The sequence below is a fragment of the Artemia franciscana genome, chromosome 1 (assembly GCF_032884065.1).
Source record: "Artemia franciscana chromosome 1, ASM3288406v1, whole genome shotgun sequence".
NCBI lineage: Eukaryota > Metazoa > Arthropoda > Branchiopoda > Anostraca > Artemiidae > Artemia > Artemia franciscana.
The window spans coordinates 38,453,468-38,480,591 of NC_088863.1; the positions used below are offsets into that span (position 1 = coordinate 38,453,468).

General features: G+C 34.2%; 1 protein-coding gene across 2 annotated transcripts in view; it reads right to left on the bottom strand.

Annotated features, from left to right (window-relative positions):
* The window catches only part of LOC136029281 (reversion-inducing cysteine-rich protein with Kazal motifs-like), a 118,993-nt gene that overhangs the window by 47,649 nt on the left and 44,220 nt on the right, over positions 1 to 27,124 (bottom strand). For both annotated transcript variants that reach the window (XM_065707537.1, XM_065707546.1), the window contains 5 exons: positions 19,970 to 20,006; positions 18,846 to 18,997; positions 17,880 to 18,084; positions 6,044 to 6,201; positions 1,974 to 2,154 (listed from right to left, as the gene is read on the bottom strand). In XM_065707537.1, the coding sequence (XP_065563609.1) occupies positions 1,974 to 2,154; positions 6,044 to 6,201; positions 17,880 to 18,084; positions 18,846 to 18,997; positions 19,970 to 20,006 (733 nt within the window). The remainder of the gene's footprint in view (positions 1 to 1,973; positions 2,155 to 6,043; positions 6,202 to 17,879; positions 18,085 to 18,845; positions 18,998 to 19,969; positions 20,007 to 27,124) is intronic.

Genomic DNA, 27,124 nt, shown 5'->3' on the forward strand with positions numbered 1-27,124 from the left:
ACTATAAATGAATAAGTGAAACTCCAAAACAAACACAAATTACGATAAATAACCTACTCATGTTCATGGTGGTTTCTGTGAGCTTGACTTGACTAATTACTACAATTTCTGTTCGTTTAAGGTTTCTATTATTAATAGTGATTTACTTTAGTTCTATGCTTGAATTATTATAATGCTTTATACCTTTTGGTTTAATAAAGTTCTTTTTTCATAAGCTTCTTTTGAAGTAAAATTGTTCAAAATTTTTTCTGGTCATTTTTAGTTGACACTTCTAATTTATTTATTGTTTAATTAAGAAATATATCTTTGGCTGCTTTCAGTTCTTTTCCTTAATAATCAAGATTTCGGCCTGCTATATATGTTTTAGACAAAATTTTCCAACAAAATCTAACAATATGGACGGATGGGCACAGGGAATACATCAAATAAATGGATTATTATTGGGTTTCGGTTAGGCTGAAGCCATTTTGTCCCAGAGGACCATATTCGGGTGGGGAGGGTTACCAGATCTCCCCTAAAATTTCTTTTCCAGCTAGAAAAAGTAACAAAAATACATATAAACAAATCTTTATTGTGCTTCAGGAAGTTTTTGTCCCCCTCCCGAATAAACTCTTGGATACGACGTTGATGACTCTCATCACGATACAACTTTGAATATAAAAAAATATTTGACAATTCCGCTATAAGAATCTTATCATCTTACATCTGATTTCAACTGGTTGAATGCATACACAAATGTATTTTGAGCTCATTATTAAAAAAAAACTTCTGTTTATTTTTCTGAGAAAAACACAAAAAAAAATAAGACGTCAAGAATCAATGTAACCTGATTTGTTTCCGGTTGGGGATACTTTGGATCTGAAATTTTAACTGAGGTGTTTTCACGGCCTGAAATTTGAATCAGATCAACGCAGAAAAAACATTTCGCACTAGAAATATTCCTTTTCCTAAACCATATTCTTTTCCTTTTTATCCTTTTTATCCCTTTATATTCTTTTTTAAAACCATATTCCTTTTCAATTAATTTTTGTAATTTAAGAGCTCCCCGATTCAAAGTTTACAATCATCTTTACCTCCCCGCTTAATATTCCTTCACAGTTTGCTGGACCTTATGGCTTAACGACCTGACACCGTTAATTTACACCTTAGCCAAACCTGATATACTACATTTACGCTCTTTTGACAACCTGGATGCATATTGTGTTTTCTGATCTAGTTCAACATTTGCTGCAAGAATTTCAGGAAGTTTCAACTTGATACCTTAGTCATTAGTGAGATATTGCAGATACGCGATTTTGACAACCTGGATGCCTGTGCTTTCTTTAAATTTAGTTTAAAATTCCCATTAGCATTTCCTAAAGGTTTTAACTGAACACGCTTAGTTTTTGACTGATATGTTGCAGATATACCCTTTAGAAAACCATGATGAACATATTTTTTTTTTATTTAATTTAATATTCCACTTAACAATCTCTGGAAGATTCAACTTAATACCCTTAGGGGTTCTTGAAATATTACAAATTCAGTATATAGGTTTAACATTCTCCTGAAATTCCCTGAAAGTTTTTACTTAGCACCCTTAGAAGCTCGAGATATTGCAGAAACGTCCTTGTGACAATATGGGTGCACAAAGTGTCGTATGATTGGGGGGCTTATTGCCCTCCAATCCTTTTTTAATCTTTAGAAGGGCACTAGAACTTTCAGGTTTCCAATCTAAAGAGCCCCCTCTGAAGTTTCTATGACAACCTATTCCTTTCGAAGTGGGCCGGAAAAAACAAAATAATACAAAATAACTACAATGTTATGTACTTGCGCAGCGCAACTTTGTTGCCTGTGATCAAAGATTTTATTGACTAGATCAAAATTATTACACCTGCAAAAGATGAACCCTAAAATTTAACATTTTTCGATAAAAAATCCCCTAATATCAGGAGTCGGTTTAACATTTATTTAGAACCTTAAATTTTTGGTACCTTTTATTCCTCGTGCTGACAGATTTTCTATTCCCAAATTTTTTATATGATCTTCGAATTTTATTGCATCTTTGGAAATCTTCTTACGTGTCATTGGAGATCGTGTCCGCTGCTTTCGCTTGCTTTCAGTTTGATTTTTATTCGAAGAAGATTTGAGAATGATGCACTGCCAGAAACTATTCTAAAGAAAGGAATAATGATTAGCTACAAAGTTGGATCTTTTTAAAGTTCAAAATAACACAGGTTTCATTTCTTATTTTGTTCTTTTCTGCTAAGGATAAATGGTCTATATCTAAATCTGAATTAACCATAAAAGATATTCAAATAAACGATTAAGGTTCAACAAACGAAAACAACACTGCTACTAGCAACAAATCAAATGCTAACTGTATGTACGCTCCTCCTCCATCCAAATCTATTCAAAGATTTCCTCTTTAGACCCTCCCAAGAAGTTCCCATTTCCCTTAAATATTTCTTTACAGCATCATCCCACCCCATTTAGGGGCAACCTGCTTTTCGTTTGGCGCTAGACGGTTGGGACTTGGGGGAAGGTTTTTGCCCGCTTGAACATAAAGTTTGAACACTTAGTAAATATTCAAGAGTGGCGTATCTCCCCTACATCATTATTAGCTTTTCATCCCAGCCTTATCACACTAAACGGAAGTTCATAAAAATAGTGGGAAGAGGGCTAATTTGATTGCCAATTGAAATTTCGAGGCTCTTTTAAAACTGAAACTGACTGGAAGAGAGCCTACCAGCCCTTTCAAAGTCATATGAGCCTCAGGAATACCCAGTGCATCGGATAGAAATGTCAAATATTCCAAATGTATGCCTCCAGGGTGAAACGACTCATGTAGCTCCATGGGCAAGTCTCCCAAATCATTCAAATGCCCAGTTTAAACCTGAGGCTATAGATGAATAAAACAGTTCGTGGTAACGAACTGCAAGTAAGGAGTGATATGGCTTAATAGAAACTGAAACTCGAAAAAATAAAGATTTTATAAAAACAAATTTACAAAAAATCTTTAATTTTGATGCTGATTCCAGACGCACAAATCATGACGTTTAATATTACCCATTAAAAGTTATGAGCATGTGCAAATTTACCCAATTCTAGAAAAAGTAGGAAAATACCCCCAAAAAGTCAAGTGATGCGAATAAGAAATCCCACAATCAGATCCAAAATATCAGAGAACCCTACTGTAGAGTTTGAAGCTCCTATATAAACAAATGTGTAATTTGACAACTTTAACAGACGAAAGATCATGGAAGTGTGTTTATTTGTTTGTTGCTTTTTCTCCAGGGGCGGTTGTATCTAACCGGAGATGATAGAAGATTGAGAGGGCTTATTTGATCAGAAATTGAAAGTTCTTGTGCCCTTTTTAAATGATCCAAAAATATTGAAGGGGAACTAGCCCCATTTCAAGCCCCTTTTCTCCCTGAGAGTCCCGATCAAAATTTTGATATAGCCATTTTGTTCAGCATAGTCAAAATGTCCTATAACTATGTCCTTGGGAATAACATAACCCTTTGCTTTTCCTGCATAAAGGGTTGTAAGCAAGGCCCTATGCAGAGGGGGGAGTGATTAGGGGATTTGAACTCCCCCCATGAGAAATGTTTTTTGACTCCAAACAATGTAACAAAAATTAATCTAAACAATTTTTGATACATTTTTTTAAAGTCTTTCTGTACCCTCCCCCCATCAACATCCCCCCCCAAAAAAAAATCCTGGATACAGCCCTGGTTGTAACTTACAAAATTTGTAAATTGTTTACATCTAGTATTTTATATTGGGAAGTATGCAGACGTTTTTTTTACAGAGCAATTTCCACTGGGGGTAAAGTGATTTTTTTGGAAAAATTTCTCATGGAGGAGGGAATTTTCGGCATGATTTGAAAAACAATCAGAAATTGATGTGTTTCAAATGAAAGTATGCTAAGAAGAATTTTTCAGTCAGAATCGTTCGTTCTGAATTTCCCGGGAGATTTTCAGCACGGATGGAATTTAAATTTTGCATGACAGGAAGTTCATTTGGAGGAATTTCCCGCGGAGTGATGGAATTTTCGATGGAGGGGAGCCGCACTTCCTGTTAGTATTTGAAAAACAATCCGGAATTCCTTAAAAGAAAAGTTTCTCCAACACAAAGAAAGGATCAACATTAAAACTCTGAAGGAACAGAAATTCTTCCATAAATGAGGGGGTTTTTCCCTCTTCAATAACTCGCTCATTATGCTAAATTTTTATTTTTGTCCCAATTCTGTAAGAACTGCCCCTCAAACATAGGGGCCGTTTTATTAGAACGAAAACTTTTTTTATAGTTCTTAAAAAACTTCAGCTTCGATAACTGGGATTTAAGAAGGAGGAAGCCTCTATCATATACGGAATAGTTCATTATATATATTAAATTATAAAAAAAACAAGTTTTTTTAACTGAAAGTAAGGACCGACATTAAAACTTAAAACAAACAGAAATTACTTTGTATATGAAAGGGACTTTTCCTCCTCAACGCCCCGCTCTTTACGCTAAAGTTTGACTCTTTCTATTAACTCTACTTTTTAATAACAGTAAAAAACTTTAGCGTAAAGAGCGGAGCGTTGAGGAGGAAAAGTCCCTTTCATATACGGAGTAATTTCTGTTCTTTTTAAGTTTTAATGTCGATCCTTACTTTAAGTTAAAAAAATTGTTTTTTTAAATTTAATTTTTGAACATTTTTTAATTAATGCATGTTTTGATTTTGGCTCTCCGTACATAAAAAATTAAAACGAAATTTGCATATTATTTTTTTTTGACTAAACGACTTTCTGATAGTTTTAATCGGAAGATTTTGAGAAAAAGAGCGGGGGAGGAGGCTTAGTTGCCCTCCAATTTTTGATTACTTAAAAAGGCGACTAGAACTTTTAATTTTTTACGAACGTTTTCATTCGTAAAAAATGTACGTAAGATACGAATTAACTTACGTAACGAACTTCTATATTCGTATGTTTTTCTTACATATATGAGGGGGTTCACCCCCTCGTCCATACCTCGCTCTTTACACTAAAGCTTGAATTTTTCCCAAATCTTTAAGAATGACCACTAAATCACAAAAGCCGTAGAATAAATAGTTGAAATTACTAAAAATACTTTAACTTAAAGAGCAAGGTATTGCAAGAAGGTGAACCCCTCATATGCGTAACAATTTCTGTTCGTTTTAAGTTTTAATGCTGCTCCTAACTTTCAGTTGAAAAAACTTTCATGTTTATTTTTCATAGCTTTTTTACTAATGCTAGAAAATCATTCCTCCATGGAAACATCCTCCCACGTAACCCCCCTTAACTTCTCCCCTCCCAAACCAAAAAAAAATCCCTCTGAAAACATTTGTACACTTCCCAATAACCATTACTAAATGTAAATACTGGTCAAAGTTTGTAACTTACAGCCCCTCCCACGGAGACTGTGGGGGAGTATGTCGTCCCCAAAGACATGTTTATTAGGTTTTTCGACTATGGTGAATAAAATGGCTATCTCAGAATTTTCTATCTCAGTGATGATTGGTTCAGTGATGAAGGATATTTTCTATTCTTCCCGCAGGGTGTATTCTTAGGATATTCAAAATATTAACTAAAAAATTTTTCCGAAAAAGAAGATTTTTAAAGAAAAGGAGAGGCTATATTAAACTTTTACCAGCAGAAATATATATATATATAGTAATTCAAATTGACTTAATAAATTTAAATTGAAATTGAACATGCAAATCAAGCTTAAAATAAACAAAAAATATTTTACTAATAAAAACTGAATAAAACCCAAAACACACAGAAATTTTCCGAGCATTTTCCACTCTTTAAAGGGACACTAGGACATCTGATATCCAATCAAATGAGCTTCCTCCAAAGTTTTTACGACCACACCTTCCATATGAAGTGCCACTGGGAAAAAATGATAAATAATAATAACAAAATTTTGAAAACTTAAGGCCTTTACTATTAGAAACGCTATACTATTGCCTCTGACACAGCCACTGATGTGGGAATGCAAAGCTTGAAAAGCGCATATCAAGATTAAATACATTCTTTAAGCTCTTACTTACCATTAGGTGAGGCTGGTCACAAACGGCTTCAAGTTCATTCATTATTTCTGAATCATCACTGCTAGATCTTAAAATACCCTGGCAGCCTTCTTGACAAATCGCTGATTTACTTTCTTTGCAGCAACTCAATCTGTCATCATTGTCATAAATATTAGACCCTGATAAGAGGTATAAAATTAGTAAAATGTAATATGTCATCTTCTGCCTCTTCTAAAATACTTTTGATGCTTTGAAATTTAACAAATTTCGCAATGATAGGAGATTATAATGGCGAATTTTTCTAGGCCTTGGTGTGAGCACTTAAATTTCATAGCAAAAAATTGAACTGTGTGATATCGTAGCTAGACGGATGTTTGATATACCATCAAAATTTAAGATTTACATGTAAAAATGCTTTAAGTAACAAGACACGCTACATTTAAATTCTTGACATGGTAAATTCTCTTTGTTTACAATTACATGAAATAATAATTAGGGAATTAGAACAAAACAAATAGACGTTCTAGGCATATACAGGTTTCGTCTGTGGCCAATTATATGGCTTAATTTACGCTAAAATTTTTCGCTAAAGCTATATGATGCTGTCACGCCTCAATCCAGAACTTTCGTAGTGAATCTAGTATTATTTTGAAGGTTTCATTTTGCAATCTATCCATTTCCGATAAGTTAGATGTTGAAAGCTTGTTTTGCTCAGTTTTAAGCTGAAGGGGTTAATATCGATTCCACACACATAAACTTTAGTGGAGATGATGTATATCCTCAACACTTCTACGTTTAATACAGTTTTAAAATGGACAGGTTAATGCAAAAATTAATCTAATATATGTTCATAAAAACATTGTTTTAGTCTGTAATATAAATCTAATTTTGTTCTCGATTTAGTTTTGCTAATCCCACCGTAGTGCTGTACTATACGTTCCAATTTAACTAAGATAAGCTATTTTAAATTTATTTGTGAATGTTTGCATGCTAAATTATTTTACTTGTACTTTCACTTCGTTTATCATTATTTCTTTGTTTTTCCTTTTTTTTTTTGATTTTTCAATTCAATAGTTCCTATTCTTCTGTAGAAAAGGTCGGTGTTCAAAATAAGCCTAGAAAATTCATGTATCTCCAAGTGACAGGCTGTTGGTGGAGACTAAAAGATATAATGATACGGTTGTCTATGTTTTAATATTTGTAAGTTAGCAGGTTTGTGTACTAACGTAATCTAAGTTTATTTAAATTAAAATTATGGTAACATAAGTAATCTTTAACCTAACCAAACCAAAGTTCTCCATTTAGATTCGTCTCTTGAAGATTTATTCAAGTAAAATACCATGGCATTATGCAGCGTAGCTGCCCTCCAAAGAGTTATGCATCAAATGGAGCGCGATATCGTGCAATGCCAAGGGGTCCACCACGACGTCCTAACGCTCTCATGACGCTTGAGAGGTGTTGTGCCAGTTCGTGTATCACACATTTTTTAAATTAAAGAAATTAAGAATTTACTTCGGAGGTTCCCTGTTTTTTTTTTCCGTTTTTTGAATGTATCCCTTTCGTTTTTTTGAAAATTTTTTGAAACGGGATTTTTTTTTAGTAAAAATATATCAAACAATATTTCTTTAACTAAAAAAACATGTCCCAAATGACGTTTTTTTTAAACAGAAAATGTGTCCAGCAATATCTCGTCAAGAAAAAAAAATCCAAAAAAATATTTCTTTAATTAAAATGTTTCAAACGATATATCTTTTAACATATATCTTTTAGAAGAAATGTTTCTAACAATAGTTTTTAACTAAAAACTGTTTCATACAGTATTTCTTTAACCAAAAATCTGTCAAACGGTATTTCCTAAAGAAACTGCCAAACGGTAATTCTTTATCTAAAAACTGTCAAAAGATAGTTCCTTAACTAATATGTCTCAAAATGACATTTCTTTAACTGGAAGTTTTCTAAAACGATGTTCCTTAAATAAAAAGTCTAACAAACGATTTGTCTTAGACAGAATATCTGCTAAAGGATTTTTTTCTCTTAATATGTTTCTGATTTTCAAGTTTCTGTTTAATTTTTCAGTCCTAAGTTGGCTTGAAAGACTTTAATCAAACATTTCGTGGTAACGAACTGTAGTAAGGAGCGACCCGGCTCGATAGTAACCAAAACTCTAAATTTAGAATTTTGATACCAATAGCTACATCAAAAGAATCACATTTTAATGCTAATTTTAAATATATAAGCTTCATCAAGTTCAGTCGTACCCATCAAAAGTTACGAGCCTAGAAAATAGGGAGAACACTCCCTAAAAGTCATAGAATATCAACGAAAATCACACCATCAGATTCAGCGTATCAGAGAATCTTATTGTAGGAGTTTCAAGCTCATATCTACAAAAATGTGGAATTTTGCATTTTTTGCCAGAAGGCAGATCGCGGATGTGTGTTTATTTGTTTGGGTTGTTTTTTTTTTTTTTTTTTTTTCCCAGGGGTGGTCGTATTGACCCAGGGGTCCCAGAATATTGCGAGAGGGCTTTTTCTAATGGAAATGAAAAGTTCTAGTGCCCTTTTTAAGTGACCAAAAAAATTGGAGGGCACTTAGGCCCCCTCCCACGCTAATTATTTCCCAAAGTCAACGGATCAAAATTCTGAGATAGCTATTTTATTCAACGTAGTTGAAATTCCTTATAAATATGTCTTTGGGGACGACTTACTCCCACACAGTTCCCGTGGGACGGGCTATAAGTTACAAACTTTGACCAGTGCTTACATATATTAATGGTTATTGGGAAGTGTACAGACGTTTTCAGGGGGATTTTTTGGCTGGGGAGGGGCTGAGAAGAGGGGGATATGTCGGGGGAACTTTCCATCGAGGAATTTGTCATGGGGGAAGAAAATTTCCATAAAGGGAGCGCAGGATATTCTAGCATTATTAAAAAAAAAAAACAATGACAAAATAAATATGAAAAAGTTTTTTCAGCTGGAAGTAAGAAGCAGCATTAAAACTTGAAACGAACAGAAATTATTACGCATATGAAAGGCTCACCTCCTCCTAATACGCTCTTTACACTTAAGTATTTTTAGTAATCTCAACTATTTATTCTATGGCTTCTGTGATTCAGGGGTCATTCTTAATGAATTGGGAGAAAATTTAAGCTTTAATGTAAAGAGCAAGGTACTAACGAGGGGGAAAACCCCCTCATATATGTAATAAAAACATGAGAATACAAAAGTTCGGTACGTAGGCTAATTTATAAGTTACGTATATCTCTTACTAATAAAAACATTCGTAAAAAATTAAAAGTTCTAGTTACCGTTTGAAGTAACCAAAAAATCGGAGGGCAACTAGGCTTCCTCTCCCGCTCTTTTTCTCTCAGAATTTCGTTTTAATTATTCCTCTGCGGAGAGCCAAAATCAAAACATGCATTGATTCAAAAACGTTCAGAAATTAAATAAAAAAACAAGTTTTTTTAACTGAAAGTAAGGAGCGACATTAAAACTTAAAACGAACAGAAATTACTTCGTATATGAATGGGGCTGCTTCCTCATCAACGCCCCGCTCTTTACGCTAAAGTTTTTTACTGTTTTAAAAAGAAGAGTTGAGAAAAAGAGTAAAACTTTAGCGTAAAGAGCGGGGTGTGGATGAGGAAGCAGCCCCTTTCATATACGAAGTAATTTCTGTTCGTTTTAAGTTTTAATGTCGCTCCTTACTTTCAGTTAAAAAAACTAGTTTTTTTTATTTAATATACTTTAAAAGCCACTTAACTTAGGTAAATTAAAGATATTAAGGAAAAAAATATTATTGCAAGATTATCTTACAAAAAACATATAATATATATTCACTTTTGCAGAATTGAGATGAAAAAGCCTTTTATTGGGGGTCTATACTTCCCTCTTTTGCTTATATGATGGATTCAACATGACGTTTCATATGGCTGTATACTGAACTTTTGGGGAAAAATCATTTAGTGCAGATAATGCCGGTATAAGGCAACTCTCAAATGAGTAGGCCTATATATATATTAGAACTTCAAGAAAATGATTCTTTGCACATTTAACGGTTATATGTTTTTTTCCTGTATGAACTCTCAAATGCTTGGATAGAGTACTCCTGTATTAAAATGTATTGCTCCATATCTGGCAAATGTATTGTTCAATGCTCGTTTTCCTTAATTTTGTCCATTTTCCTAAGTTTTAATTTAACTTTTTCGTTTTAATTTAACCCTTTTTTCTAAATTTTGATTCGATGGGATGTGAAACAGTTTTTATTTCGTTACAAGATAATTCACTCACATCTTCTTCTATTAAAATTTCATATTATGAATTAGTGACAGGTACAATATGGATCTCAAACTGACTGATTGTGTTATTTACTTCTTATAAGTCATGTAAAACCTCAATTTTCTTTGGTAGAGCTTCTTCTGGTTGAGTAAAAATCTCCTCATTCGATTCTTATGTCAAATTATCATTTGGAGACCCATTATTCATTCTAGGTTTGGACGTTCCAGAGAATTTATCCAAAATCAATGTGTTAAACACACACTGGTAAATATAGAACTGAAGAACATTCACAATCTTCAGCCCTTATATATTGCACAATGGATAGGAAAGCTGGAAAGTGGGCAATAAGGAGGCTTCCTTTCTTCTAGTGTGGTTTTTCTTCTTGTCGAGTTTCCGTGTAACAAGTTGAGAGAGTTGAATTTTGTTATTGACTTAGCGAAAGATTTGCGTGCGGGACATTTTGCTAATGTGGGACTTGTCTGAAAAAACTTCGGATTTTCGGTATATTTAGATATAATATTTCAGCTTGTTTTCTTGTGTGGTATAGCTTGCTAGCGTTAGCATTGATGGTATTTTCATGAGTATTTTGAAGGGAGTTAATTGAAAAGTTTGGCTTTTGCATGATAAGATATGATATTTCGTGGTTTGGTTTTTGTGTATTAGCCCTGTTGACTTGTCCCAGCCTTTTCCAGGGTTCTCGCTCTCATCTACCTGTCTTTTAGCTCATAGGAGTTCCATTTATGATCATAAGAATTGTTCTAGCCTATTCCGAAAAGATAAGACCTTTTCTGACTTTATTGGTTTGTTTCACCCTTATTTAGTCGTATTCGATTTTCTTCTGAAATCTCCTAGTCCTGTGATACAAAAAGACCTTTCCCGACGTTTTTGATGTTATACCTTTATTTACTCCTATCCAGCGATGCTATAGCATCCTTTAGGCAATTTAGAAATCAAAGATCTTTTCTGACATTTTCGCAATGTTCCCCCCTTTTTGGTTACATTTGACGTTTCTCTAGGAACGCTTAACCTGTTCCAAGATCAATAGACCTTTTCTGATGTTTTAGTGCGTTCCATCCTCATCTAGTCCTGTCCAAAGTACCTCCAAGCACCTCAAGTCTTTTCTCCAAGACTCTTCAGCTACCTTGCCTCTAATTACAGTCCAATAGTAAAGTTTAGCCTAGTCCGAGACCATCACACCTTTTCCGACGTTTTTAGTATCTTATATCTTTTTACTCCTATCTAACGTGCTTCCAAACCTTTTTCGTCTTTTCCCAAGCGGGTTAATCTCACCTGGCCCTAATCTTTGTCCTGCAGAAAGTCCTAGCCTATTCCAAGACCAACAGACCTTTTCCGTCGTTTTTAGTATCATCCAACCTTCTCTAGTCCTATCAAACGCACCTAAAATCCTCTGTAGTCTTTTTTCATGCCTCTAAATCTACTTGTCTCTACTTCTGGTCCCATAAAAATATGATATTAAAATTAGACATTAATAAACTTCGGAATATTCTTACATGAGTGTCGTCATCTAATTAAAATCTATGCAAAGAGATCATTGTAACGTACATGCTCTCTCTTGCAAGTTTTGCATTGTCTCTTTACCGTGTCTAGAAAATATAAGGTACTAGCTGTTGGGGTGGCGCTTCGCGCCACCCCAACACCTCGTTGGTGGGGGCGCTTCGCGCCCCCCCAAGCCCCCCGCGCGCGTAAGTCGTTACGCGCCATTGTAGTTGTGTCCCTGCGTCCCACCTGTGAATATAGAAATATATATATATATATATATATATATATATATATATATATATATATATATATATATATATATATATATATGTTTTTAACTACGTAAAACTTGCGAATATACAACATTCTTCGATGTCCCATTGTCTGTGCATTTAAATAGATTGTCAGGTTTACCGACTCTTGAACATGCAACATAAAATTGTCCAAGGGAAAAACAATCCGTATTCAGATCTATACCTGATTATTCTAATGATTGCCCTTGAGCTTTGTTGATGGTGATTGCTAATCGAACATTCCCTGTGTCCCCGTCGTCATTTATATATCACCCTGTGCCCCCGGCATCCCCCTTGTAGTTGTGTCCCTGTGTCCCGGTCGTCATTTATATTCCCAGTATCCCGGTTGTCATTTGTGTCCCAGTGTCCCAGTCTGTAATTTCTCTTTGAGCGTCTCAGTCGTCATTTATATTCCCTGTGTCCCGGTGTCCCGATCGTCATTTGTGTCCCGGTGTCCGGTCTGTAATTTATCTTTGAGTGTCCCGGTCGTCATTTATATCTCCCGGTCGTTATTTGTGTCCCAGTGACCCAGTCTGTGATTTCTCTTTGAGTGTCCCGGTCGTCATTTATATTCCGTGTCCCGGTTTTTAGTTTTCTTTTTCTCCTTTATTTTTAATTTTTTTTTCTTTTTTTAGTTTTTTTTCTTTTTCAGTTTTTTGTTTTTTTAGTTTTTTTTTTTAGTTTTTACCTTTTTTTAGTTTTTTTTCTTTTTTAGTTTTTAGTTGTTTACCTTTTTTTTTAGTTTTTTTAGTTTTTTAGCTTTTTTAGTTTTTTTAGTATTTTCTTTTTAGTTTTTTCTTTGTAGTTTTTACCTTTTTTAGTTTTTTTTCTTCTTTTGTATTAATGCTAAAGCCAAGGATCGAACCTGGAACCTCTCGGACCTGGAACCTGGAACATAACGCTTTACCAACTCAGCTACTTCGGCACGCTTTCTTTTCTTACTTTCTCTATCAGCCGCAAGTTTTTTGGCATAGACTCTTTGAGCAGCTTCCTCGGCTGTTGCCATTGTAGGTTCTTCAGTCATTTTACAATTAAACATTTTTCCGTCCACGGTCTTCAATTAAAAATTGGTCTTTGAACGATTTTCTTAAATAGCTTTAATGACTTCATCGTCTTAACAAACATGACGACAACTAACTTCATGACGACATGACGACATGACGTCACTCGACAGACATAACCCACAACACAACTTATTTTTATGTATATAGATGTTAAAAAACTGAAGGGAACCCTTAGTGCTAATGCGTAAACAAACTAGATAGAAGACACTCACTGTAGGATCTCTCTCTTTGAGATAAACTCAATCCTCCGTGTAGAATAAGCTATTCGAATTTAGCAGAACAAATTCGAAAGGTTGAGTCTAAAAACAAGTAAGGGTTGAGTTTGTGTTAGGGGTAAGATAAAAATGGCAATCTATCAGTTTGTTCCTTGGATACAAAATACCGAAACACATAGTATTTTCACGAGATAAAAACAGGAAATATAACACAATTTCAAGCCCATCTGATGTGCTATAAATCGTGGTTAAGGTATACGTTGTGAATAAAATTAGCTGTATGATCTCTTTGTAAAATTACTTAAAGATTGATTAAGTGGGTGTTGGAAAATAAAAGTAATATTCCGTCCTGTGGGTTCTTAAGTGCATAAGTAAAAAGAAAGTGTTGCGAGACGAGCAATGTCTCTTATTAGGTGTTACGAGGAGTTCCCTATGAGGTGTCCTTACGGGGTGTTCTAAGAAGCCCACTATGCCTTAATATAAAAATCCCTTAGCCTGCCCACTAGAAATGCCTGAAAAACTGAAGGCGTCCCTAGTGTGACTTCACCACAGCCCGTTCTGTCAGGAAGTACCTTCGATTATCTACTTCCTTAGAACTATGGCTTTAACATTAATCTCTGAAAAAAAAATAAAGATCTGTTTTAGCTCAAGTGTATTTCTAAGCCAGTGCCTTTATTGTATTAAATTTCCAGTTTGATCAGATCAGAAGAAATTCATTTTCCAAAGAAGGGACCGAAAATGTCTGCGTCACAAAAGAAATATTTCCTCTGATTGTTTTAGACATTTATTCGAAAGTAGCCTCAAGTAACAAAATAGTGACCACCCACCCCCTAGAAAAATACTTTTAAAGATATGAGGTAAAAACAAGCATCGGGTCAGAAACATTCGGCTGTGTAATATAGTTTTTGCCCAATATCTCTTTCCTCAATTGTTTAGTTTTATGTTTTTTAGACTACAGGCCACATCGTATTAAAATTTTAGCAGTGTGACCATCTTTGCCCACCCACACCACCAATTTCCCCTCTCCATTTTAGAGAGTTGGTCAATTAGAAATCAAACTTTGTGATAATATACTATTTATTTTTTCCAAGTATAACAGCCATTGTCGTCACAAATTCTATTTAGAGCCTTTGAAGGGGCTCTAAAATTGTATTTATGTTGTCCTCTCTTGAAAGGAACTTTTCCCTGATTCACCCGGAGTTTTTAAACGATATAGCCTCTAGACTAGGAATGCCTAAATTTATAAGACAAGAGAGATGGCATGATCTTTGGTGAGTGGGGTTATATGGCAAAAACCATACTACAACCAAAGCCAAACAAAACTGAAATATCATTGCATTTTAGTTTAATTTATCTTTGACATCTTTTTTTGCATAATCCATCATTTAGCTATCAGCCTTGTACTACAATCTACGAAGCTACCTTTACAATTTACCAATCTACCAAATAAAAACTTTTGACACATATAATGAATTCTTGCCTCCTATTTGCACTATTGGCAAATCTATCAATAACATTTTTCAAACTCATCGTCATATTGCGCTGAATATGAAAGAGGGTAATTCTGGTGAATATTTTTTTCCATATTTTTTATTATCGTCATCTTTTCCGGTTAGCTTAGCAAAAGTCATAAGGGACTTTTTTATGAACTTCGAAATTTATTAGAGCCTCCATACAGAGCCGAAAATAGCGAGAGATAGGGGGCATAAACCCCTCTGGAATTTGTGTGCGACTCATAAAAACGTAACAAAAATGAATAAACACAAGTTTTTTAGGTCCACCAATTTTTTTCTGAATCCCCTACCCAATTTTGTGTTGTGAACCCCCCCCCCATTGAAAAAAATCCTGCACACAGCCCTGTCTCCAACCGCCAGGTAATATAAAAAACACACTATCCACAAAATAAGCCCCTTATTTGACAACACTTCGAAAACGAGCCCCTTATCTTATTTGAAAACGAAAGCCCATGAAATTCTTCCAATCAATACAACTAAAAAATTTCATTTTGTCCCTGTACTAATTATTGTAGACTGTGTAGGGGAAGCTGTAGTTAGATGGCGGAATCCAAAGGTTTTAAAGCCATTCATATCGCGTATGAAAAGGTGGATCATCCACCTTTTCTGTCTTATCGATATAGCTTCCCATATTATTTTCTTAGAAACTGATTATACTTTCGGTATTTGTGTTGGGCTTTGGGCTATATACTCTAGTTGATTCTACCGAATAATCATGTTTAATCTCTTATCGGTCCAAGTGCTGAAAACACTAGGTACAGTGAAACTCTCATCATTTCTATCCTCGGTATACCGTTCCCTCGCTTCGTTATCGAACTAAAAAAGTTTTCCAGAGTCCTAGGCTGTTTTTTCTTCGACATTATAAAAGCCTAATTTTATTTAAAACCTTACACTTTCCAAACCCTTTTAGAATTCCAAATAACCCTATCGCGTCTTTTGTTATTGCCTGCTTATCTATTGAAAAAGGAAGAAGTTTTCGCACACACACTTTTTAACAGATTTATGATTGATTTAGGACATGGCAAGCTGTAACAAAATGCTTCGCCAGCTTGTGTCAAAACCAATTTTGCACTTCATTTCCATACTTTACGTCCGATTCACGAAATTTTGACGCAAAGAAACATGCATCTATGTTAACTACAGGGGCAAATTTATGTTGGCTGGAACTTTAACTGACAAAACAGTGTCGAAATATAAATCTGGAAAAAACAGCTAGTTGCACACATTCTGGTGTTTTTATATTGGTACTCTCTAGCAGGCACTTGCGCAGAATTTTATATTTCAGGGAGGGTCAAGAACAAGAATATTATATTTGATAATCTGAACAAGGAGCGTCAAGATATTCGGGAAAGTTACTTGATTTCGGGAGGTGAGGCAGACCACTAGTTTATACACACAGTGTACCTTTCTGTTCAGCAGTATATAGCCTGTGTGTGTAGTTTGTATAGATACATGTATTATTTTGTAGTTGCATTTCTTCATGGTTGATTGCGGTGTGACCAAAAATTAGGCCAGGTTGTCAAATTATTTTCAAAAACCATAATTTTTTCCAACATCGAAGCGTTGATCTAATAATTAAGTCACAAAAATCCAACACCAGGTCCTTTTACATGCACCAAGGGAGGTCACAAGCCCCCGCTCCTTTGAATTGCTGTTGTCTCTAAAGCCGTGATTACTTTCTAAGATTGGAGCGACATTTTTAAACAAAATAGTTTCTAGTTTAATAATACCTTCAAGAACAAAAAAATCTGAGAATTTTTTTCTGGGAGATATAGGCCAAAAATAAATATTTTAAGGATTCAAAATTTTTGTGTTGCGACATAAGATTTTAGACAGTTTGTGACAGTTGCAATTATTGAATTTAGAATTGGTGTTAAATGGCAGATCGAATGGTTTATTTGTCTTGAGTTAGCAAAATAATTTCAGTCTTTTTTCTAGGGGTTTTTTTTTTTTTTTAATCTTACCTAAGAGGGACCATATAACTTGAAATGTCCATGCAATATGTGAATGAACAATATTCAAAAATTTTATGACCACATGAATGTGTTTGCAGCCGGGTCAACCTTAAGTGGATTAATGTTCGGGATGGCACCAGCGTTCTATGGCACAAAATGACCACAAACAGTATTTTGTGGTAGTGTGATCTTTTTTATTCTTAAATTCTCTTCTCCCATTTTATTGCGACCACTGGCTTGCTATAACCACCCCTTGAAAAAAAGTATTATTCCTCAACAATTTTTATTGAGGCAAGTGTGAAACCCTGCATTTGTTTTCGAGCGTAAACCAGACTAGCCAAAGTCGATGGTGTAACTTACATTAAATTTATTCTCTTTTCGGGGGATGAGGCATTTTTCTTAAATTAAGGAAATATTTTTATGCCATATTAGTAGATTTCAATAGGTTGCTTTAAACTTGAGTACTTAAAATATTTCGAACTCTAGCCGAGTGGCACACTGGACTTGTAGGCACACGTCCTTCGGATAAGGGTTCGAGTCCTGGTGTAAGAAATTCTTTGGCCTGTGGTGTGAGTCAGTGGTTTGATTTGGCAGACTCAGCCAATGTGAGTCTGGGGAGCTTACAGTTAAACAAGTTCCCCAGATTTCTGGTGAGACTCAAAACGCCTTGTTCTGCTGCAAGTAAGCGACACACAAAATTTTATTTATATGTTTGTGTATTTTTTAAACGCTCTAACCCAAAATATTTTTTGGACTGCTCTTTTTCTCCAGTTGTGTACCTGAACTGCTCCAGCGTTCAGGTACAGTATTTTACACAGTATTTTCAATGAAAAGAAAATCACAAAAGAATTTTGAAAAATTGAGTACTGAGTGGATTAAAAGAATTCTGAGTCGACAAAAAAAAAGAAATGGAGGTGACGATGTTCAAATTACCGAGGTCATATTCACAAGGTGATTGGAGAAACTCAAATCGTAGAGAAAAATTTGACAATCGAGTTCGCGCAAATGCAAAGCATAAAAAAAAACATTAAAAGAGAAATACCTTTTTGAAGGGAAGTCATTGAATCTTTCTGCTCAGCAAAAAATCTTTTTCCAAGGCAATTTAATACTTCTGGAGCTGCTGAACAGGATGATATTACTCTTGACATCCTAACGGCGTGTCCATTTGTGTCAGAATGAATAATGTCATGACATGCTGCACTACAGTCGCGGTTTAATTTCGCTTTTTTGCAACAGTGGTCATTCTTCTATTAAAAAAAAATAAAAAAGCTGAAAGTGTGTCACGGCATGAAGACGAGATGGACAATAAGAATAATTCAATAATCAAAATAAATAAATAAGAGTGTAAGTAGGTACAAAATACGTAAGTAGAATGTTCACGGTTTTAAATCATCAGGTATTTGTGACATATTTGAAGTCTAGACAGCTAAATGTAACAGAAAGTCTTACTAAACACAACTAATACTTATCTACTTATGCAACTTTAAAATATGAAATTCCATTAAAGTTTAAATATATGTATTTCAAATAAAATGACGTATGTGTACTTATCATTTCTTTATAGGTACGCGAGAGAATTAAAACTCAGCTTGTGACAACTGAGATATTGTATTGTATCAGATTAACGACGCTTCTTGACTAGTAAGGTCCCTGCGTCGGCCCTGCAGTGCATTGCTGCAGCATGATTTGATCTCTGGGTCCCGTATTACCAAGCTAAGGTCAAACCCACTGCACCAGACAACTGAGATATTGATTAGGTTCCATACTTCTTTTGAAAAAATTGCCATACTAATAATTGCTGTACCGCTTGTTCATTGTAATTGTACCAACCCTTAATTATTTGACCAACATAAAAGTTCGCTTTGAAATAACGAAAAATTGAGAATTTATAAATATATTTGTACGTGAGTTAATTCTTTTTAATTTCTGATTAATATATCTTTAGTTGTACTTGCAAGGCTAATAAACTCTGATAATGCACGCTATCTCAACTATGCACAGACGTTACCATTTTCTGTTCGAAACATTTGTAAAGTTCAATTTCATCACTCTTTCTGCATGAATGCTGAATATCAGCTTGTGAAGTAGCATTCACACAAGCTGTCTGACAAAGCCAACTATGACCAAGGTGGCAGCAAGTAGAACCAGCCCAAAGTTCACCTAAAAAGGAAAAATAGTTCAATATTTTCTACAGCTTATACATTTGAAGGTGGTTATATTTTGATTCTGTTTTGTTATATACAGGGAACTCTAATACGAGACAGCATAAGGAACTACCTAAAATACTGGAATAAGGAAACACCAAATATACGACTGATAGTCAATATTTGTCAGTTTTAGAGACTAACAGTATAATGAAAATGACATTTTAAAATATTAACGGTATAAATTTGAAGTAAATGCTTTAAAATTATGACTATTGAAAGTTAGTAGCTAAAGAAAGAACCAACGCAGGAATTCATTACCTGGGGCACGACGCCTTGGGTGTTTAGTACTGGAAGCCTCAAAAAAGGTGAATTTCACGGAAAAAATTTAAATTAATACAGATTTAAAAATATCAACATTTTATAAATTCCAGTCAAAAAAAGAGCATACCGTTTTCAGATATTGCTTGGGATAAAATAAGGCTGATTCTGGATTAAAAAAAAAAAAAAACAATGATTAGGAAGATAGATAATTATTCAACAAATATTGTTGCCTCAGCGAAAATGTTTCTTCCACGGGGCATATTATTTTTGCACGGATACGCTTAAGTATGAAGGATGATGGGTGTATAGAATAAAATTATATTTTGCTATTTTGAACGATGTTATTGTACTTAGAAAGTCTTCAATCTGAAATTACTGGGCCATAAATTTTTTCTCTAGATTTGATAATTTCCTCACATTGATTTGACTCTTCTCGTATGTAACCTTCCACCCTATTCTTTTTATGATCGCCAAAGTTAAAAAAAAATAGATTGTAAAAGTAGCTAAAATTGGATGATATCAACAATTTTTAAGAAAAACATTTTAAGCGCTGAAAGACAGATAAAATTCGAAAATGATGACTTTAGCAAATTTCCGTGAAAGTATCAAATTGGTTTTCTGCGAACTAAAACATCATTAGAAAGTTATAAAATTTGACTCTTACCTCGAGTGTGTCTGTTGATACATGACCAGAACATTTTCTGAAAGGAAGGAAATAAAATATAATTAAAGAATTGTCTCAGCTCAATTTGGTAAATGAAAAGTTGTCTAAAGAGTATTTTTGGATGGGTCTTTTTTTAATCGTTATATAGGCCACATTATACATCATCAAACAGTCCACAAAGTAGTAGGAAGAAATTGAAAGCTGCTTTCTTTCTGAAGCTTTGATCTTTATGAAAATAATGCAAGATAACTTGGATTAGTCCCCAGATTTCAGTGCCATTTTGCAAAAAGGACTCAAGTTTACTTTTTTCCAAAGATGAGTTAAGCATATGTTCCAAACGATTCCGAAAAGCACTATGGATTTGTCCATTAAAAATGGGCTCATCTTAGTCCTGACGGAGTTACAATTTTCCCAAAAGGGTGTAGGCCCAAATTAATGAAAAAACACTTCACCAAAAGGGTATGAGTCCAGTTTTTCCACATGACGAACTTAAACCCTTCAGATAAAAAGGAAATTTCAAAATCTTTACATTTTGCCACATATTTAAAATGTTCCAAGCACGAGAATTACGAGCTATTAGTTCCAAATCACAAGAATTACGAGCATGAGGAGTGCCTTTTTAATGTAAATATCAATAAGAATGTCTGAAGTTTTTCACAAGTCTATCACCGCTTTTTGAAATACATTGGCCTTTCGGCTAATAATCAATGAAAAAATAACAGAAAGCTAGAGACGATCACAGAAATATTTAAATAAGACAAGGTCACATAATATGGTAGGCAAAGTCTAGGTTTTTGAATTTTAGGTTTTTGAATTTATTTTTTGCTCCATTACTGCTCACCTTAAAATACGCAGTATCTTTAAAAACTATAAACGAGGTCCTAATTCTTTTAATAATAAAAATTACAAGAGCTTAGAATATTCAAAGTATTGCATTATTAGTCAATTTATTGTAAATGATGAACTATAAATCATTTCTTTTTTTATGATTATTGCTCTTGTTCTGCTATCTGAAATATGTGAATTAAAATATATTTCTTTGTAAATGTAGGTGAGATCGAAATTGACCAAAATTGGTTGCTATGTTGGCCTGGTTGTTCTGCTAGTAACTGAAAATAATAGGCTTTGGTCGATGCTTATTCATTTCTATCTCACATTAAATTGAGCTGCAGAGCATTATACCTTTTCTTAGAATCTGTCTTGGTTTTAAAAGCTATGGGCGCCTAGGTTTAGGTCTCGTTCTTCTACTTGAATGAATATTGCTTGCATTGTCTTTTTTTTCTCATAAAAGTGAGATTAGGACTCCACTTTATAATGGCTACTTGGCCACAATTGGTCAAATCTGAAGCAGGTTGCACTTGTCTATCATGCATGCAGTGGTTAGAACAGATATTCTATTGTTACTGGATTGCTGTGATTGAGTTGAAAGGATGGACAACGAAATCTGTGGTTAAAAGACAAGCAACAGCGAAGATAATGTCGGTTCGTAAACTAAAATGACGCACAATGAGTGACAATCACAACAAATGGCAAATGAAAAACTTAATTATGTAACAAGCTAATTAAAACAAAAATATTATTGGACAACTGGGACTGTGACCAGTTGACAAAACTTCATTAGAGGAATCTTTCTCACTTTAGAAAATGGAGGATGTTAATCAAACAGTTCGTGGTAACGAACTGTAGTAAGGAGCGACCCGGCTCAATAGTAACCAAAACTCTAAAACATGGAATTTTGATACCAATACATACATCAAAAGAATCGCATTTTAATGTTGATTTTAAATATATAAGTTTAATCAAGTTTAGTCTTACCCATCAAAAGTTACGAGCCTGAGAAAATTTGCGTTATTTTAGAAAATAGGGGGAAACGCCCCCTAGAAGTCATAGAATCTTGACGAAAATCACACCATCAGATTCAGCGTATCAGAGAACCCTACTGTAGAAGTTTCAAGCTCCTATCTACAAAAATGTGGAATTTTGTTTTTTTTGCCAGAAGGCAGATCACGGATGCGTGTTTATTTGTTTTTTTGTTGTTTTTTTTTTCCCAGGGGTGATCGTATCGACCCAGTTGTCCTGGAATGTTGCAAGAGGGCTCATTCTAACGGAAATGAAAAGTTCTAGTGCCCTTTTTAAGTGACCAAACAAATTGGAGGGCACCTAGGCCCCCTCCCACGCTAATTATTTTACCAAAGTCAACAGATCAAAATTCTGAGATAGCCATTTTATTCAGCGTAGTTAAAAAAACCTTATAACTATGTCTTTGGGGACGACTTACTCCCCCACAGTCCCCGTGGGAGGGGCAACAAGTTACAAACATTGACCAGTGCTTACATATAGTAATGGTTATTGGGAAGTGTACAGGCGTTTTCAGGAGGATTTTTTTTGGTTGGGGGAGGGGTTGAGAAGAGGGGGATATGCTGGGGGAACTTTCCATCGATAGTTTGTCACGGGGGAAGAAAATCTCCATGAAGGGAGCGCAGGATTTACTAGCATTATTTAAAAAAAAAACAATGAAAAAATAAATATGAAAAAGTTCTTTCAGCTGGAAGTAAGGAGCAGCATTAAAACTTAAAACAAACAGAAATTATTACCCATTTGAGGGGCTCACCTCCTCCTAATACCTCGCTCTTTACGCTAAAGTATTTTTAGTAATTTCAACTATTTATTCTACGGCTTTTGTGATTCTGGGGTCATTCTTAATGAATTGGGACAAAATTTAAGCTTTAGTGTAAAGAGCGAGGATTTTACAAGGAGGCGAACCCCCTCATATATGTAATAAAAATATGAGAATACAAAAGTTCTTTACGTAAGCTAATTTTTAAGTTACGTAAATCTTTTACTAATAAAAATATTCGTAAAAAATTAAAAATTCTAGTTGCCTTTTTAATTAACCAAAAAATCGGAGGGCAACTAGGCTTCCTCCCCCGCTCTTTTTTTCTCAAAATCATTCGATCAAAATTATGAGAAAGCCATTTAGCCAAAAAAAAAAAATGCAAATTTTGTTTTAATTATTCCTCTGCGGAGAGCCAAAATCAAAACATGCATTGATTCAAAAACGTCCAGAAATTAAATAAAAAAAAACAAGTTTTTTTAACTGAAAGTAAGGAGCGACATTAAAACTTAAAACGACCAGAAATTACTTCTTATATGAAAGAGGCTGCTTCCTCATCAACGCCCCGCTCTTTACGCTAAAGATTTTACTGTTTTAAAAAGAAGAATTGAGAGAAAGAGTCAAACTTTAGCGTAAAGAGCGAGGCGTTGATGAGGAAGCAGCCTCTTTCATATACGAAGTAATTTCTGGTCGTTTTAAGTTTTAATGTCGCTCCTTACTTTCAGTTAAAAAAACTTTTTATTTTTTATTTAGTTTTTTTTTATTTAATCCTATAAGATTCAAGATTCTGCAAGGATGAAATTGAAGGATCAATTCAATTCATGCCAGAATTTCTTAATTAATTTGAAGCTAATGATTTACCAACCCAAGACATACAACTAGAGAAATATGCCAATCCATAATGTAGCGTGCAACAATGGTAAATAAATGTATGTATAATATTTTTTTTCTTTTCGAAAACGGGCCCGTAATTTGCTCTAAAAATCCACACAGAAAAATTTTCTGGCCTGGAAAACGATTTAGATACGTGACAACTCTGAGAAATTCTTTTAGAGCCTTAATTTTGAAAAAAAAAATCATGTCAATCAAGTCACATTCAAATGCATTTAAAGAGAAACTTCCATCGTTTTTTCTCTGAGGAGACCGTGTCATTTTGGTATCTAAGGGGTCATGTGAAATCATACAGTATGACGATGAATCTGAACAACTAAAGGAAAAAATTATGGATAAAATGTATCACGTAACGATAAACAGAAGTGAAGCACAATGAAATCAATGAAATAAGATTAGTTGTTAGAAGAAAAGTCACAAGCAAAAATGATGCACAATGGGCATTGTAGTTAGACGGCAAATCAACATTACAATGTTATGAAGGGATTCTTAAGTTCAGCACTGCCCCTTCCCCCCAAAAAAGTAAAATTAATGCTGAGATTGTCGATTACCAGCCAAGCGAATGACAATCTTATAAATGTTATGATTCTGTAATGGATAAATATGAAGGACGAATTAAATTCATGTCTGAGTTTCATAGTTGAATTGAATTAGATAATGCCAACCCTCGCTCAGAGGTAAAGATTAACACAATAATTAGGATAATGCGTAATTTAAATGTTTCAGAGGGTACTGTGCAACGAACACGTTGGTGGTTAATTAATTGTATAACAGCCAAGCTTGGAAAAAAATTAAAATGACAGTTTTTTCTATACATGACTTCATACGAAATTAAACAAGATTATGAATGCATCCAAACCGCTAAAGCAAACGGCTTCGAAAAAAAATGTCTGATGTAATGGTTAGTAAACGAAGCATAAAGAAATCTACAGTTAAAAGACATCTAACAACGAGCAACGCAATGAATCACAAATCAAAATGATGCAGAACGAAATCTGCGATTAGAAGACAAACGACACCTAGAATAACTTCGAATCGTAAACACAAATGACGCACAATGGAGTTTTCGGTTAGAAGACAAGCAAGAGCGAGAATCACATCGAATCACAAACGAAAATGATAAAGATAAAAAATTACGGTTAAAAATATGTGACACAAGCCTCATCAATCAAACAGGAAGTATGTAAAAGATAATCAAATGTACAATTGAATGAATGAACGAACTATTTTGCCTCCACTCGAAAAAGAAGTAAATAAAATTATACCTTGGTTTTTCAATTTCCTCCCAGGAGAATACAAATACTTCAAAAGTTATGATTCTATGAAGGATAAACAGGAAGGAGCAATTGAATTCACGGTAGAATTTTTTAATTCAATTAAAAAAAAAACACAACTAAAGAATAACACAGTAACTAAACTGATACAAACTTTAGATATTATAGAGGGTACGTACTCTGAAACATGACTGGATGATAATCACTTCTTCACAACATAATTAAAGAAAATATAATTAATTTGGAAAAGTAATTATATTACTTTGTAATTTCCTTCTTTTTTTATCTATCATGTCATATAAAATCATAAAAGATGACAAATCAGTCAGAGGAGCTAAAGCTAAAAACATGGAAAATGCTGTAAGGTACTGAAAAAAAAAAACAAAGCGCAACAAGATCTGAAGTTAGAAGACACGTGACGAAGAGCATACATGTTCTCGTTGTTTTTTATTTTTATTTGCAAAAAAAAAATCAATGCTAAGATTATCGATCGCCTCCCCAAATTTTTTTTATTATAAAAGTTGAAGTTTCATGGACAATATATAGGAAAGAAAAAACTGAATTCACACTGGAATTTATTGATTTAATTCAAAATACTGATTAGCCACCCCATGAATTGAAACCAAAGAATAGCACTATAATAATACTAACGCTTAATTTAAATATTTCAAAAGTATGAGCAACGGAACATCCTTTGTTTGTACTGAATTATGTAACAGCATTTTAAAATCAAAAATGCTTATTTTTGAAAACACTGGAATTGAAGCTCACAACAATATGTGGTTAAAAGACGAGCGACAGCGAGAATCACTTATATACAAGCCTGTCACGTACTGAGTAAACCCTTCCGAATGCTGACCAATAGTCTGCATAGCACAGATACTGATATCCTCATTCTCAGCCTTCGACCGGGAGTGCAATTTCGCTTTTTCTATAACTAAACATAAAAGCAAATCCCCTCCCTAAAGCTTTATGTTAGACATTTGGATAGACCAACTGGTCAAAAATCTGCATCAAAGACGCAAGATGGTGGAAATTGTTTTTAAATGTAAGTATTGATTAGTTAATAATCAAATTCTAATCATAAAAGTACCACGTAAACAGCAGCAAATCCTCAATTTGTTCACTATGCTGATATACACAAATACTGATGGGTTCTATTTCATCCATCGATGTACCACAGTAGATTTTGTTTTTACATTTTTTAGAAAAAAACTATAGGAATCATGATAAAAAATTATTCTGTTTGGATAAAAAGGTAAGAAATTTTAAGCTATTTTACTTTTCCCATTAGCTTACTGCGAGTTATTGTCGCAGAAAAAATAAATGCTACTACAAAAAAAGAAATTGAGAAAATATTTGCACATTATTCCAGTGGATTATAAAAGGGAGGGGTAAAGATATTCAACTTTTTATGTAGATTAACAGATTTTGATCAATTGATATCTGTAAAGAAATCATAAAAAAAATCAAAGACCAGCAAATCTGTTCAATAGCATCGTGAACAACGGTAGAAGCAAATTTGACGTTAGGGCCTAACTGACTCGGTAACTTACGACATATTCTTAAAGGGCGAAAAGTGATTAGAAGGCAACCATGCTCCCCTTTTTATTTCCCCCAAGATGCTTCTGCAGCCCTTAGGTCAAAATTTCTGGATAAATATTTTTCTCAAAAAGCTCAAAGATTCAACAGCTATCACCACAGATGACCTGACGCAAGCAGCCTCAGACCCTAAATTTTTCCAAATGCTCATGATAGTTTACAAATAGGCTTCATAATAAAAAGAAATACACAAGCCTAATCTTGGATCTCTAATCTTATTGAAAGTTTCAGGGATTGCTTGTTTTGCCATGGTATGCCTACATTTCACTCAGGAGGGGGACAGTTCACAGGTGCTGTAAGGCTGGGGGCATTTTTGTATCTGATTAGTCTGAAACTAACACCTATAAGTCCCTGGGTCAGACATACTCTTCCTCTTTTCCACTAATATTGATCTCAGCAATAAGTAATTAGGAATATGGGTTGCTTTGAATATAAAGAAAGATATTCTTTCTGTGAAAACTATTTGAATTACCTAATTGATGAACTCCCTTTCTCCGAAAGGCCTACCAAAGGAATCTGCGATTAGACCTGCATAATCTAAAAAAAAAGATTCAAAAAGGGGCAATAGATGTTCATTTTAACCTAAAGTCGCACATACTATTCGATCATCCTTGTTTAAATGAAAACACATATTACAATTCACACAAAATTCTCTTTGTTACGAAATCATTTTATCAAAACGAAAATTTGACCAACTCCGTCAAATGTCTTCTCCACTGACATATGTCCACCAACAAGTAAATGATCATTTGGTAACTTTATTGGAATCTAGTA